Source organism: Dipodomys spectabilis, unplaced genomic scaffold (assembly GCF_019054845.1).
Source record: "Dipodomys spectabilis isolate Male_0828 unplaced genomic scaffold, ASM1905484v1 ptg000335l, whole genome shotgun sequence".
NCBI lineage: Eukaryota > Metazoa > Chordata > Mammalia > Rodentia > Heteromyidae > Dipodomys > Dipodomys spectabilis.
This window is the reverse complement of record NW_024871012.1, coordinates 1,331,799-1,345,704: the sequence shown is the minus strand read 5'-3', so window position 1 is coordinate 1,345,704 and position 13,906 is coordinate 1,331,799. Positions and strand designations below refer to the sequence as shown.

At 41.3% G+C, this 13,906-nt stretch overlaps 1 protein-coding gene across 1 annotated transcript in view; it reads left to right on the top strand.

The window, feature by feature from the left end:
- The window catches only part of Prune2 (prune homolog 2 with BCH domain), a 181,151-nt gene that overhangs the window by 84,380 nt on the left and 82,865 nt on the right, over positions 1-13,906 (top strand). The window contains exon 7 of the mRNA XM_042665612.1: positions 13,603-13,758. Within this exon, the coding sequence (XP_042521546.1) occupies positions 13,603-13,758 (156 nt within the window). The remainder of the gene's footprint in view (positions 1-13,602; positions 13,759-13,906) is intronic.

The following is a 13,906-nucleotide window of genomic DNA, read 5'->3' as shown; positions in this document are numbered from 1 at the left end:
TGAACCCCAGCCTATCACCATGCACCAACATCAACTCAAAATGGATTAAAGACCTTAACACTAAACCTGAATCTCTGAAACTACTGCAGGACAGAGTAGGAGAAACACTTGAACTAATAGGCACAGGAAGGAACTTCCTGAACAGAGTCCCAGGGTCACAACAGGTTGGAGAGAGACTCGACAACTGGGACTACCTTAAAATAAAAAGCTTCTGCACAGCTAAATCTATCGCAACCAAGCTAGAAAGACAACCAACTAATTGGGAAAAAATATTTACCAGCAATATATCAGACAAGGGGTTAACATCCTGTATATACAGGGAACTCAAGAAACTAATCCCTCCCAAACCTAACAAACCAATTACTAAATGGGCAAGGGAGCTAAAGAGGGACTTCTCAAATGAAGAAATAAAAATGGCAAAGAAACACATGAGGAAATGTTCATCATCCCTGGTGGTGAAGGAAATGCAAATAAAGACAACCCTGAGATACCACCTTACCCCAGTCAGAATGTCCCACATCCACAAATCAGCCAACGACAAATGCTGGAGGGGATGTGGAGAAAGAGGAACCCTATTACACTGCTGGTGGGAATGTACACTTATACAACCACTTTGGAAAGCAGTCTGGAGGGTCCTTAGAAAGCTAAAGATTGACCTCCCTTACGACCCAGTCATACTACTTCTAGGCATCTACCCTGAACAACAGGAACCAATATACAAGGACACATGCACCTCCATGTTTATTGCAGCACTGTTCACAATAGCTAGGATATGGAAACAACCCAGATGCCCCACCACAGATGAATGGATCCAAAAATTGTGGTATCTACACACAATGGAATATTATGCAGCCATTAGAAATGACAAAATAATGACATTTGCAGGGAAATGGATGGAGCTAGATGGAATCATGTTGAGCGAGGTAAGCCAAGAGCAAAGAGACAAATGGTACATGGTCTCCCTGATAAGTGGATGCTAAATCCAAAATGTTAGGTGATACGACAAAACTAACAGGACTTAAAAAACAAAGAACTCCCACTCATCTGGTCGAACCACTACTAAATATCCCCATCTGCTGATCGCATGTATGGTGTATAACATGTGAACACCGTTATATGTTACAGACTGTGATAGACAATTTGCTCCAGGAAAGTTAGAATGAACTTGTGACTTTAAATGAGCATCATTATTCCACAATACTGTGAAATTCCGGAAATTATGTAATCACTTAATCACAATCAAAAAAAAAAAAAAAAAAAGAACCTCGGGGAAGGGAGGGAGGGAGGGGATGGTAGGGGGAAAACAATGGAGGGGGTAACAATGTTCAAGAGGAAGTGTACTCATTACCTCACTCATGTAACTGTAACCCTCTGTATAGTATCTTTGCAATATAAAAAAATAATCTTTATAAAAAAAAGAAATGTACTCATTATCTTGCCCATGTAATTGTAACCCCTCTGTACAATATTTTCACAATAAAAAAAAATAAAAAAAAAAAAAGTGAACCGGCCAGATGCTGGTGATTCACACCAGTAATTCTAGCTACTCAGGAGGCTGAGATCTGATGATCACAGTTCAAAGCCAGCCCCGGCAAGAAAGTCCATGAGACGCTTAACAATTAACTACCAGAAAGCTGGAAATGGTGCTATGGCTCAAAGTGGTAGAACACTAGCTTTGAACAGAAGAGCTCAGGGACACTGCCCAGGCCCTGAGTTCAAGCCCCACAATGGACAAAAAATAATAACCCAGTATCAAAACTGTCTAGACAACCCAAGTTGAAAATATGCCTTAACTCTTCCTGTACTTAAGAGCAACAAAAGCAATTCTGGAAAATAGACTAATTCCTAGACTTCACATTATATCATATATTAGTTATTGCAGTCCTGGGATTTTACCTCAGGACTTGGTACCTACAAGGAAAACACTTTACTGCTTAAGTCTTACCTCTAACCCTTTTGGCTCTGGTTGCTTTTGAATCCTGCTTTTTTGCCCAGTTGATCCTAGATTTTGATTTCACCTATTCATACTTCTTGATGTAACTGGGATGGCAGGCCTACACACACACACCACCACCACCACCACCACCACCACCACCACCACTACGCCCAGTGGTGTCCATGGAGTCTTAAGCTTGCCCGAGACCAAGCTGACCTGCCCAGGCTGACCTCAAATAGCACTCCTCCCAGTCTCAGCCTCCTCCAGGCATGAGATATTAGTTTTCCAGGTGGCTTTTTAACTATTTTAATATAAATCTCTTGGAATGGGCTCTCCGAGTGCTTGGGTTTTTTTTTTTGTTGTTGTTCTGGGGAGTTTTTAGTGTTTGGTTTTTGTTTTTAGCAGCTCACTGGGCTATTGCAAAATATAGCCAGGGCTGAAAAATCAGTGATAAAGATACATGGGCTAAGATAACTAAGACCCAGAAAATGGGTTTTGGTTCATCTGTCTACATAGCCTAAGATATCTATTCACTAAGCACTTGAATTTCCCAAGGGCTCTGTGATATTTGGTGATTCCCTCAAAGATTTGCCACATTTTAGGTTACCTGGGGTTAAGAAATAGGTTTATATATTTTCAGAAATCCTGAATACAGAATGTAGTGTTTAAGAGCTGGATGCCGCAGGCCCATGCCTATGAATTCCAGCTACTTCCAAGGCCCAGTCTCTGAGGATGAAGGTTGGAAGCCAGCCTCGGCAGGAAAGTCTGTGAGATTCTTATTCCACTTGACCAACAAAAAGCCAAAAGCAGAGCTGTGGTGCAAGCGGTAGAGTGTCAGCCTTGGGCCAAATAAGGCTGCGGGACGGAGCCCAGGCCAAGTTCTGCATCAGACAAGGACACACACACAGAATAATCATAGTGTTTAAAAAATTGTTCTGTTTACCCATAACTGATTTGGAATCATAAAACTTGGCTAGAAAGAAAAAAATTACTTATGTAAACTTCATGTCTCCGAAGTGGGAAGTGGATGTTTTATGAAAAAAAAATAATCCTGGCTCTTTTTGTCTTTAAAACCATCAAGCTACCTTCTTTGTTTAAGAGAATTCAATTTCCATTTAGTAATTTGTAGGTTCACCCATCTAAACTAAAAGACAATTGATAAAGATCTTGTATGTTTGCCAGTCTAGAAAAGGAAATATTTGGTCAGCTAGCACATAGTTTTCACGGTTTATTTCATGGTTTATTTTTATAGCCGTCCTCATCCTCAATTCAGGCAGAATTAACCACGTGTCTTACTCTGTGTAGTTAAATGCCCGTAAAGGTGTGTATGACTTGTCTTTTAAGTTCACACGACTCTCCTCTTACTCAGTGGCTCTTAACTGCATGTTTGACGATGCCTGGATTCAGTGGATATCACCAGTGGGGAAGAAGGGTTGCCACTGCTACCCGTGGTTAGAAGCCAGGAATTCTCCTCCATACCCAGCCCCTGGAGCCCAGAGTCACCAGCCCTCAGCCCAGGGCCCGGGCGGTGAGAGCTTGCTCGTAGAGATGATGCGTCTGTTCACTTGTTATGAATTTAGATTTGGTTTTCTGGATTTGGCTTGCTTACAGCCCTTCTATAAATAACTCTTGTTTAAAATATCTAGTAAATAGTACTGTTGTTCTGTCAGAGTGAGCCCCAGGATTCTCTGCCTTGAAGGCACATGCAGTAGCTCATCCGTCCTGCATCACAAATCATGAGCCACACACATTTCAGGTGGTGGTGGAGACGGGAGCTTCAGAAGGCGTCGGGAGGCCGCAGGCGGTCCCTTAGAATGACTGGAAAGAAGAAAAACAAAACTTTACCCTTTTTTATGTCTGATTATGACCTGTAATTTTAGTTGATTAAGCATATGTTTCATTTTCTAGGCTTGACGCTTTCATAGATGTGTTGTCCTCTTTATAATACCCTTTTAAGTGAGGGCCTAAAATAGCATGGAAAAAATGAGAGTATCTTCCAAGAATCATGATTCTCCTTGTGACTAGACTTGGCTGGCTGGAATTAAAATGGGGATTTGACAAATTATAGTGTGTGTGTGTGTGTGTGTGTGTGTGTGTGTGTGTGAAAGAGAGAGACAGAGAGAGAAACACCCACAAACAGCAACAGTGACAGAGGAGAGACAGAGGCAAAGACAGAATGAAAGAGAAAACTTCATATTTGACATCTATGTACCCTCCTACGGGGTTACCTGCTCACTCCCTTCTTTTAGGATGTCATTCTTATCCCACTGTCCATCATAATGATGCTGCATATGCGGTTTGTGATCTTTCCTGTCTACCTCAGGTGTTTTGTTTTGTTTTGTCGCCAGTCCTGAGGCTTGAACTCTGGGTCTGGGCACTGTCATTGAGCTACTTTGGCTCAAGGCTAGCACTCTAGACTTGAAACACAGCGCCACTTCCAGCTTTTTCTGTGTATATGGAACCCAAGACTTCATGCATGCGAGGCAAGCACTCTACCACTGAGCCACCTTCCCAGCCCTTTGCCTCAGTTTTTTTTTTCTTTTAATCTCAGGGCCAGTGAGAACAGCCAGAGATCTCTCTCCAGGGTTCTCACACAACCAAAGAGAAATAAACTGACACCCAATCTGTGACTCCAGAGATACCTGTTTCCCCCTCTGGAAGATGTCCCTTGGCTGCAGTGAAGTGGGTAAAGCCAGAAGAAGATGGAGAGGCAGGTGGCACCCACACACTCAGCAACCTCCCCCTTTCCCCCAGCTCTTCACAGGTTTCTGTAAGAATTCTCTAGGTTTCCTCATGCAAGGCCAGTGAGAATTTATGTTCCTATATCTTGGGGCCAAGAGAAGTACCCCAACAGTCCTTACCTGAAAAAGATCTCCTCAGACCCCTCCTGCACAAGACTTCTCCACAGAAAATTAAAACCACACACGCCAGAGTTATCTGTCTTCAGGAGGGGGGTGTCTGGTAATTAGCTTCGATTGCAACAAATGGCACACACAACTGTTGGCTCTGCATGTGTGCTCCAAGATTGGTGTTTACCCTATTAGATTCCAATTTAGGGATGCCATAAAGTTTATCCATGAGCAAGTACATCCAAAGCAAGGACACATGGACAGGCGGTGACAGGTGTGGATCTTGATGGATAGATTTATTTTAACTTCAGAAACAATGAATTCCAGACATTGCTTGGGCTGAGCACAAAAGAGACACACCCATATTCCCCATTTGAACTTGGTAATGGTTGGGTATTTTTAGCAAATGAGTTGTCAGCAGAAAGGCCTCATTAGACCCATCGGGATATCTGCCCATGAAGAACGAATCCCGAACTGACAGTTTCCTTGAGCCCAAATGATAAAGCACCTCTGACAAGAGCCATATTGTGCTCCCCATGTGAGGAGCAAGAGGAACAAAGGAGGCAGTCTGATCTTCATTTGGGCAGGTTAATATTGACACAGCTTAGCCGCATTGGAATGGGAGTTGTCCATGGGCTACAGGCGTTCTGGAGACTTGCCTGGTGGTCTCCATCCATCAGGAAGGGGAAGCCAGAGTCAAAGGTAGGTCTCCCACCTTCTTGACATTGTCTTCAAGCAAGTTGACTTATTTTTACAAAGGAAAATAAATCAAGCCAGGAGTGTTCAGGGTCAGGACTCAAAATCAGCCAACAGGGATTTTTTTTTTTATATCTACACAGAGTTATGGAAAAAAGTTATTACTATGATTTTTATTTGATGGTTAGACTGTGGTCCAAATTCTACTACATATTTCAAAAATAAGAGATAGGGGCTGGGAAGATGGCTCAGTGGTACAGTGCTTGCCTTGCATGTATGAGGCCCTGGGTTCAATTCCTCAGCACCACATAAGCAGAAAAAGCTGGAAGTGGTGCTGTGGCTCAAGTGGTAGAGTGGTAGCTTGAGCTGAAGAGCTGAGGGACAGCACCCAGGCCCAGAGTTAACATAAGAGTTCAACACGGCCTCAAATCAGTGTCAACTCTTCCATCGTTCGACTCCTTCTCTCCCAGCACCGTCTACTGTCTCAAGTTACCTGAGTCCATTTTCACATATGCATGCTAAATATTATGAACCATGGAAGGGGTGACATTGATCAATTCAACATGAATTGAAACCCCTCTGTACAACTACTTAAAGATAATGAAAAGCGTCCCTGAGTTGGTGTCCCATTTCTCATGCCTATGAGCTGTGGGATATTAGCACTCAACCTCCGGATGATTCCATTTCCTCAGTGCAGTACAGAGATAGTGTTATGGACTTAACAGGGATTAATTTGTGATGTAAATCATGTAAACCAGAATAGCTTCATGCACCTGTATGCTTAACAAAGCAGTAATGCTAATCATGTTACTCGTTAGGCAACATTATAGTGATTCAAGTCAACACAACTAGTTACTGCTTTAAAACAATGAATGAATAAATAAAATTATATTTGTATATTGTGTATTACACATTAATTTACATATTGTAGCATCTTTAATTTTCACAAAAACTCTAGCTACAAGGAATCAAAATACGCCCCAACTCTATTTTCAAAATACAATGTGTAACATGATTTTTATAGACCCAGTGACGTTTTTTGTTTTTTTGACAACTAAGATATCCTCACCATCTTATTTAAAAAAAAAAAAAGATGTCTCAGGCCAAAAGTGGAAAATATCTTTGCTTGCCAATTAAAGAATATATGAAACACAGAATAAATACAATCTCTTAATTTATGCATTTTGTGCTCTCATAAATCATGGTCCTGTCAAAATTATCAGACTTTATTATTGCTGAATATTTTAAACATCATAACAGAATTTTGGTAGCATAAATCATAAAGGCTTCAGTCAGAGCATTAGTATACAAACCTCAGCATAAATCATAAAGGCTTCAGTCAGAGCATTAGTATTCAAACATCAACACTTTCCTTACTCTTGATATTAAAAATAACCCTCACTCTAGAAATAAATCCATGCAGAGTGTAAATGTCAAACTGTACTCTTAAATTTGGGTAACTCAGCAATCCACGCCATCTCTGTGCTTACCACATAGTTATGGATCGGTGAGCTCTGTTTCTGAGGCTCTCTGTCCTCTGAAAATCATTAAACAAGCGTGGACTTGCATGTTGGGAGTAATGGCTCTTACCTGTGAACCCCTGCCTCTCTCAACCCCAGCCTTGCCCCGTTGTTGGACAGATGGATTCTTATTTCCAGGTTTCAGTTATGAAAGTGGTAATCCCACTAATGGCTTTGTCCATACATTTTGTATCAATTATTTCTTTAGAAAGGTTTCTAGAAATACGTATGAGAGTGCCTATTTGGAAATATTTACCAGTGCTAAGAAAAAAGCGAAAATTGTATTTTATAGAATTTTTTTGATGAATGATTCCAGTTACTTATTAGCTGTTTGCGCTTTCCAACTGTAAATTGTCTTCTGTGTTTTCTAAGTGCTATCTCCTATCTTGTTGGGTCTACTTTTTTCTCATTGGTTTATTCAAACGCTTATTCTCATGAATGCTAAGTTTTTCTTCTCCTAGTTAAGGAAAGTAAAACAGGGGGCTGGGAAGATGGCTCAGTGGTAGAGCGCTTGCCTTGCATGCATGAGGCCCTGGGTTCAACTCCTCAGCAAAAAAGAAAATAGCCGGAAGTGGCACTGTGGCTCAAGTGGTAGAGCGCTGGCCTTGAGCTGAAGAGCTGAGGGACAGTGCCCAGGCCCAGAATTCAGGCCCCAGACCGGACCCAAAAAAAAAATAAAAGAAAAGAAAGTAAAACAATATTAGGTATCATTATATATAAATACATTTATTATTACTATTATTTCTTGGAGCAACTTCAAATGAGTTAAGAGAGTGTCATTATTCAACTTACATTTTTTTTAAAAAGTCTCCCTTGATATTGGATGGAGAACTGATCTTGGGAGTTTACCCGCAGGCCTGGGGAGAAGCTGCCACTCAGTTCTGGCCAGAGATAAAGGTAGGTGGGGCTAGGACCACAGTGGAGACCGAAAGGAGAGATGGGCTTTGATTTGAAGTGTGTTTGAAAGCAAAGTTAATAGGATTTGCTGATGGGTTAGGTAAGGAGTGAAGGGAAAAACGTAATTCCTAATGATCAGCAGTTAATTCAACTGGCCTGAGTAACTGTGGGTGGTGGTGCCATTTAATGATACTCTATAGAACCAGCTGGGTAGGCCCAGCTGTATTTGAGAAGCTGGTTAGATATTTACATGGAGATGTCACTGTGGCTAGACTGTGGCTAGACTTGGAGAGAACCCAGGTGGAGAGAATCCGGGCCACTGGTTGGTGGAAGGATTTTAAGCCATGTGATTGGATAAGAGCCCCAAGGAGCCTGTAAAGAGAGAAGAGAAACAGGCTGAGAAATGAGTCTGATGAGTATTTAGTGGAGCAGTAAGAAAGAGCAATCCACAAAGATGACTGAGTGACCAGTGAGTTAGGAGAAACCCAGGAGATGTAAGGCAAGTAAAGGCAGTTCACTAGCACAGTCGGGTGCTTTTTGGACTTGGAAACCTGGAAGTGATCGGTTCCTTTGAGAATGCGGAAGGATGGTGCTGAGAAGACAGTGAGCATATCAGAATGGTGAAATAGGAATGCCTCTTTCTTTTTCTTTTTGTGCTGCTCTGGGGGCTTGAACTCAGGGCCTGAGCTCTTGTTTGCTCAAGGCTAGCTCTCTACCACTTGAGGTAGAGCTCTACTTCCTGCTTTTTGAGGTAGTTAATTGGAGCTAAGAGTGTTTCAGACTTTCTTGCTGGGGCTGGTAAGCTTGGATCCTCAGATCTCAGCCTTCTACAGAGTAGGATTACAGACATGTGCCACTGTGCCCGGCGAATTTTTCATTTTAGTATACTCAGCTGGGACTGGCAGAGTAGCTCTAATAGTAGATTGCCTGAGTTCAAACTTCAAGACTGCCAAAGAAACATAAAATCAAGTACTCAGGTGTTTAAGAGACATTCTTCAGATTGAGGCAAAATAGATGAGGAGACAGGGAATACTATTATTCTTAACAAATATCAAAAGGGCCAGATGCAGAAGTTAAAATCAGGAGGCAAGCTACAAAAGCAGCTAAGCTTCCCACTCAGCCCACTTTCTTTTTAAAGCTAAATTATAAGATTAGAAGATTAAAAGAGTAGCTATCTAAATCAGCTTTTATTAAAGAAATGGTTAAAAAAAAAATCTTGGCACTCTTCATGAGTGAGTGAAGAATGAAAGAAGAAAAGCCAGGTCTAGCAAAAGAAAAGTCTTGAAGGAAGTTACCTGGATTTAGGGCAGGTCTCACCTACGTTACCCAGCCGAAATCATTATCTAAGGACTCCCAGTTGCTAGACTTACCTGACCATCTATATTTTCCTGGTTCCGAAGGTATAAAGGCTACAGTTCGAAGCTTCCCTTTTCTGCAAAGCCAGCCAGAAATGTTTCTCTCTTCCCTCTCTGAATGAACCCCATTTTATTAAAAAAATAAACTCTGGCTTAGCACTTTCACCCAGTGAGCTTCTCCTTTTCATGAAGACACCCTGAAATGCTTTTTATGAGTATGGATCCCAAGGACCTGAGGAGCTGGACATGGAAAACTGGGAAGTGAGCGAGGCCCTTCTGTGTTCTCAGGTGACACCAGCACATTCACGTCAGGTAGTGTGTGTAAGCCACCACCTGTTGCTTAAAAGATCACACTTTTCAGTGCAGCAGAGAAAGAAGTAAAATAGGATTTTGTGAGAATGAAATTTTCCACTGTTTTTGTCTGTGTGTTTTCAACTACAAATGCCATCAATGGATTGATCATGTCTCCATCTTTTGCCTGATACATTAGTTCAAGTAATTTCTGTTTTCGTGCCCTGATCATCCATTTTTCTTTGGGCTCTTGAAATCAACATCTTAATTTGGGCCAGAAAAGAACAAAGCCTTTTCTTCCCATATTTCCAACCTTTCCTACACTAACACTAGGAATTCCTCAGGCAAGAAAAACTTGTGGCCACTGAAATGTTCGATGATTGGATTTTTGGAAACATGGGTAGCAAAGCTCTATGGAGCGATTGCCATTTTCCCTAAGTGGTGAGCTTCGTCTGATATTTTTGCCAGTCCAATCCAATTTGCAATGGTGAGTTAAAAAAAAAAATCTTTCTAAATTCCACTCACTGGTTACAGGTTGGACTCATACATGCAGAGAAGGTAATGGTAAGATGGTAAGATAAAGGGAAGGGGGGGTCTCTTTGCTTTCTAAACCCTTAGTATATTGAATGGAAAATACATGTGTACGTATACAATTTTAATTCCAGGTGAGGGGAAACATTTAGGAGACATTTGAGCAGATTAACAAATCGTATTTGTATACATGTAACTAAAACAGTAATTTATCAGGTAGAAGGCAGATGGGGGATAAAATGCCAACCTGTGTCTACAGTTAGATTGTGTTGATGATGAAGTACTGTTTATTCAGGGCCAGCCTAGCTTGTCAGCAACATAAGAACCATCGCAAGCACATGACTCCCTGCGTAGCTAGAAGACAATAATAAATTATCTCCTATGCAAACAGCACCGGCACAAAAGCAGAACAAACAGACTGTGCCTCTTGAATTCCTCAAGATTCTTACTCATTCCCTTGTTGAATTCTGTTCTCAATATGAAACTCGACATTATCCTAAGGCTAGTAGCATGGAATCTGGCATGAACAAATTTATTGCGGTACAAAGGGCATTGTTGCTGATGATCTTTGTTTTAGGTTTTTCGTAGAAAAAGAGAAGTATTTTGTGTCTCTAGACTCTGTTACATGTTTCACACAATTTTTCAATTTTATTCTGTCAATGACCCATTTGAACTTATGGATTTCAGTCAACCAGTTTTTAAGGATCACTGGAAGAACAAAATGAAAAAACAGATTCTTTCATGCTCAATCTGCTAAATAAAAGTCCCTAGCAACATACCCAGAAGCACGCAACACACCCTCACGGGCACTTTTATGCTAAAGCTGATGTGAGAAAGGCGTGGTCAGCACAAGTCCCACCTCAGGGCTCTAAGCCCAGGCTGTGGGTTTGCAGGAAAATCTGTCAGTCAACAAAGTAGTATTTCACAGATTGCAGTGTGCATGCAGTCACCTAGGATAGGCAGATTGGCTTCAGTAGGTCTGAGGCTGGTCAAAGATGGCTTTTCTGACAAGATCCCTGACATAGCCAGCGTGCTGGTCTTGAATTCAACACAGAAACACCAAGGGACTTATAGAGGTTAAGATTCAACTGAACAGAACTCCAGAGTATACTTACTTTATGGTATTTGAAGCAGCTGGAAAATAGTCCAAGCCCCAAATGCCAAAACCACGAAACGCAAGAAGCACCCACTTGCAGACATTCATGTGGTCATGGAAAGTCTTCAGCTACATGCATGGCATGGTTTACTTTTAACCCAGTGGTTATTTGAGGAGGGATCCATGCGCCTCCACTTCCTGTGTTGTATTTCACTATTGTACTATTTTACCAGCAGCTGCAGTGTACATCACTCTAATTATAACAGTAACATAATAGAATAGAAAAATGTATAGAATTCTCCAAATCTCTTTGAGTGCACATAGTGATGTTTTTCACTGATAACACAATAGACTGCTGATTGCTTATTTGCAGTGACTACATTTACTATACATATATAGATATATATCTACACATTCACTGTCATCCATGTATATATCATTATGAATATATAGTATATATCTGGTATTATATATACTATATATAATATAGTATATGTTATATAGTATATATAGCATATATTATATAACTTATTATATAATATGTTTATACACAGTATATATACATATTATGTAGTATATACATATATATGCTCAGGACCTGTGTGATTAGTTTCAAGATCCCCCTTTGAATATTAAAATCTGCAGATGCTTGATACCTGTGTATAAAATACAATTGTATTTGCATGTACCCTACCATATCCTCCCGTGTTCTGTAAATCCTCTATAGGTGAACTAATAATACCTAATCGAATGTAAAAGTAATTCCAAGTAGTTATTATATTACGTGGTTTACAGAAGGATGACAAGAAAGAAGTGCAGGCAGATTTTTTTCTGAATATTTGCAATCGGTTCAACCTATTGGTTGAATGTATAAATGGGGAATCACTGGATACCATGAGCGAACTGTGACAGGATTGTGTAGCATGCAGTGATTTTGTGTCTCTCCAGCCATTTTACAAACAGTTCTTGAACAAGTAGACTATGTCAGGTATGACACCAGGGGCTGCTGGTTCACTCGACTTCTTGAAGGAAGAGAGATGGTCCACAGACAAAATGGCGCTCAAGTTATCACAGCACATTTTCTGTGAGTTATTCCGATTCTTACAAAATTCTCCCAGATGTCTATCTACACTGGAATAAACGATACTTAGTAAATTCAGCTAACTCCACTCTTAGGAAATATTTCTATCTGGACCTAGTAATAATGGTTAGAAAACAAAATTCTATAGGAAAAGTTTATAGCGCCCTCTGGTTACAGTTAATAGAAACTTCTTATAAAGGTCTTACAAATGGTAAAAAAGGTAAGTGTTTTGATAGGATTTGAATGAATATTTTTTGAGGGAAAGTCAAAACATTTGTTATTAATAATAATGTCAAAATGGATGTATTAATAATGTAAGAAATGTCCTTTCTTCATTTTGAAAATAAAAACAGTAGCCGGGCGCTGGTGGCTCACGCCTGTAATCCTAGCTACTCAGGAGGCTGAGATCTGAGGATCGTGGTTCAAAGCCAGCCCGGGCAGGAGAGACCATGAGACTCCTATCTCCAATAAACCACCGGAAAACCGGAAGTGGCGCTGTAGCTCAAGTGGTAGAGCGCTCGCCTTGAGCTGAAGAGCTGAGGGAAAGCGCCCAGGCCCAGAGTTCAAGCCCCACGACCGACCAAAAAAAAGAAAATAAAAACAGTAAAGGAGCAAGATATATTTTAATTAAGTGTGTGTGTGTGTGTGTGTGTGTGTACTGGTCCTTGATTGAACTCAAGGCTTAAATGTTGTCCTTGAGCTTCTTTTTGCTCAAGGTTAGTGTTCTACCACTTGAGCTACAGCTTTATTTCTGGTTGTGTGTGTGTGTGGTTTTATTGGAGTTAAGAGTCTCACAGCCTTTCCTGTATATGTGTGTGTGTGTGTGTGTGTGTGTGTGTGTGTGTGTATGTGTGTGTGTGTGTGGTTTTTATTGGAGTTAAGAGTCTCACAGCCTTTCCTGCCCAAGCTGGCTTCAAACCATAATCCTCAAATGTCAGCGTCCTCAGTAGTTAGGATTACCAGGTGTTTAGCACCAGCACCTGGCAATATTTTAGGTCATATAGCCTGTGAACGTTTACAAGCTTCTTCAAGACTAAGAGTTAACCTGACTTGCCTCTAGAACTAAATCTTGTCCTAACCCAGGATAGGATGATTTGGCTCAACTCCCACAGGCAAGGTGCTCTGACAGTGCCGTCCAATGTCTGACAGTGCTGTCCAATGTCTACAGTGCCGTCTAATGTCTGACAGTGCTGTCCAATGTCTGCAGTGCTGTCCAATGTCTGACAGTGCTGTCCAATGTCTGACAGTGCCGTCCAATGTCTGACAGTGCTGTCCAATGTCTACAGTGCTGTCCAATGTCTACAGTGCTGTCCAATGTCTACAGTGATGTCCAATGCCCTGTCGTTGCAGAGCTGTCTGTTCCACAGCAACGTCGCCAGTGACTTCAAAGCGTTTACAGACAAGTTTGGTTTTGATGTCCTGATCCTGTTCGCCAGCTGCTTGTCAGAGCAGCTGCCGCGACGGCAGATTGCAGTGTATTCTCAGAACCTGGAGCTCTGCAGTCAGGTGAGCCCCTGTTCTGACTCCAGCCCCTCTCACTGGGCCCCAACTTCTGACAAGACAGGAACAGGTGGAGGGCTTGGAAGAAGTTGGCCAGGTAAGAAAGTCTTGAGGTTCCAAGTTGGAGGAAATGGGATGTATGGCATGTTAGTAT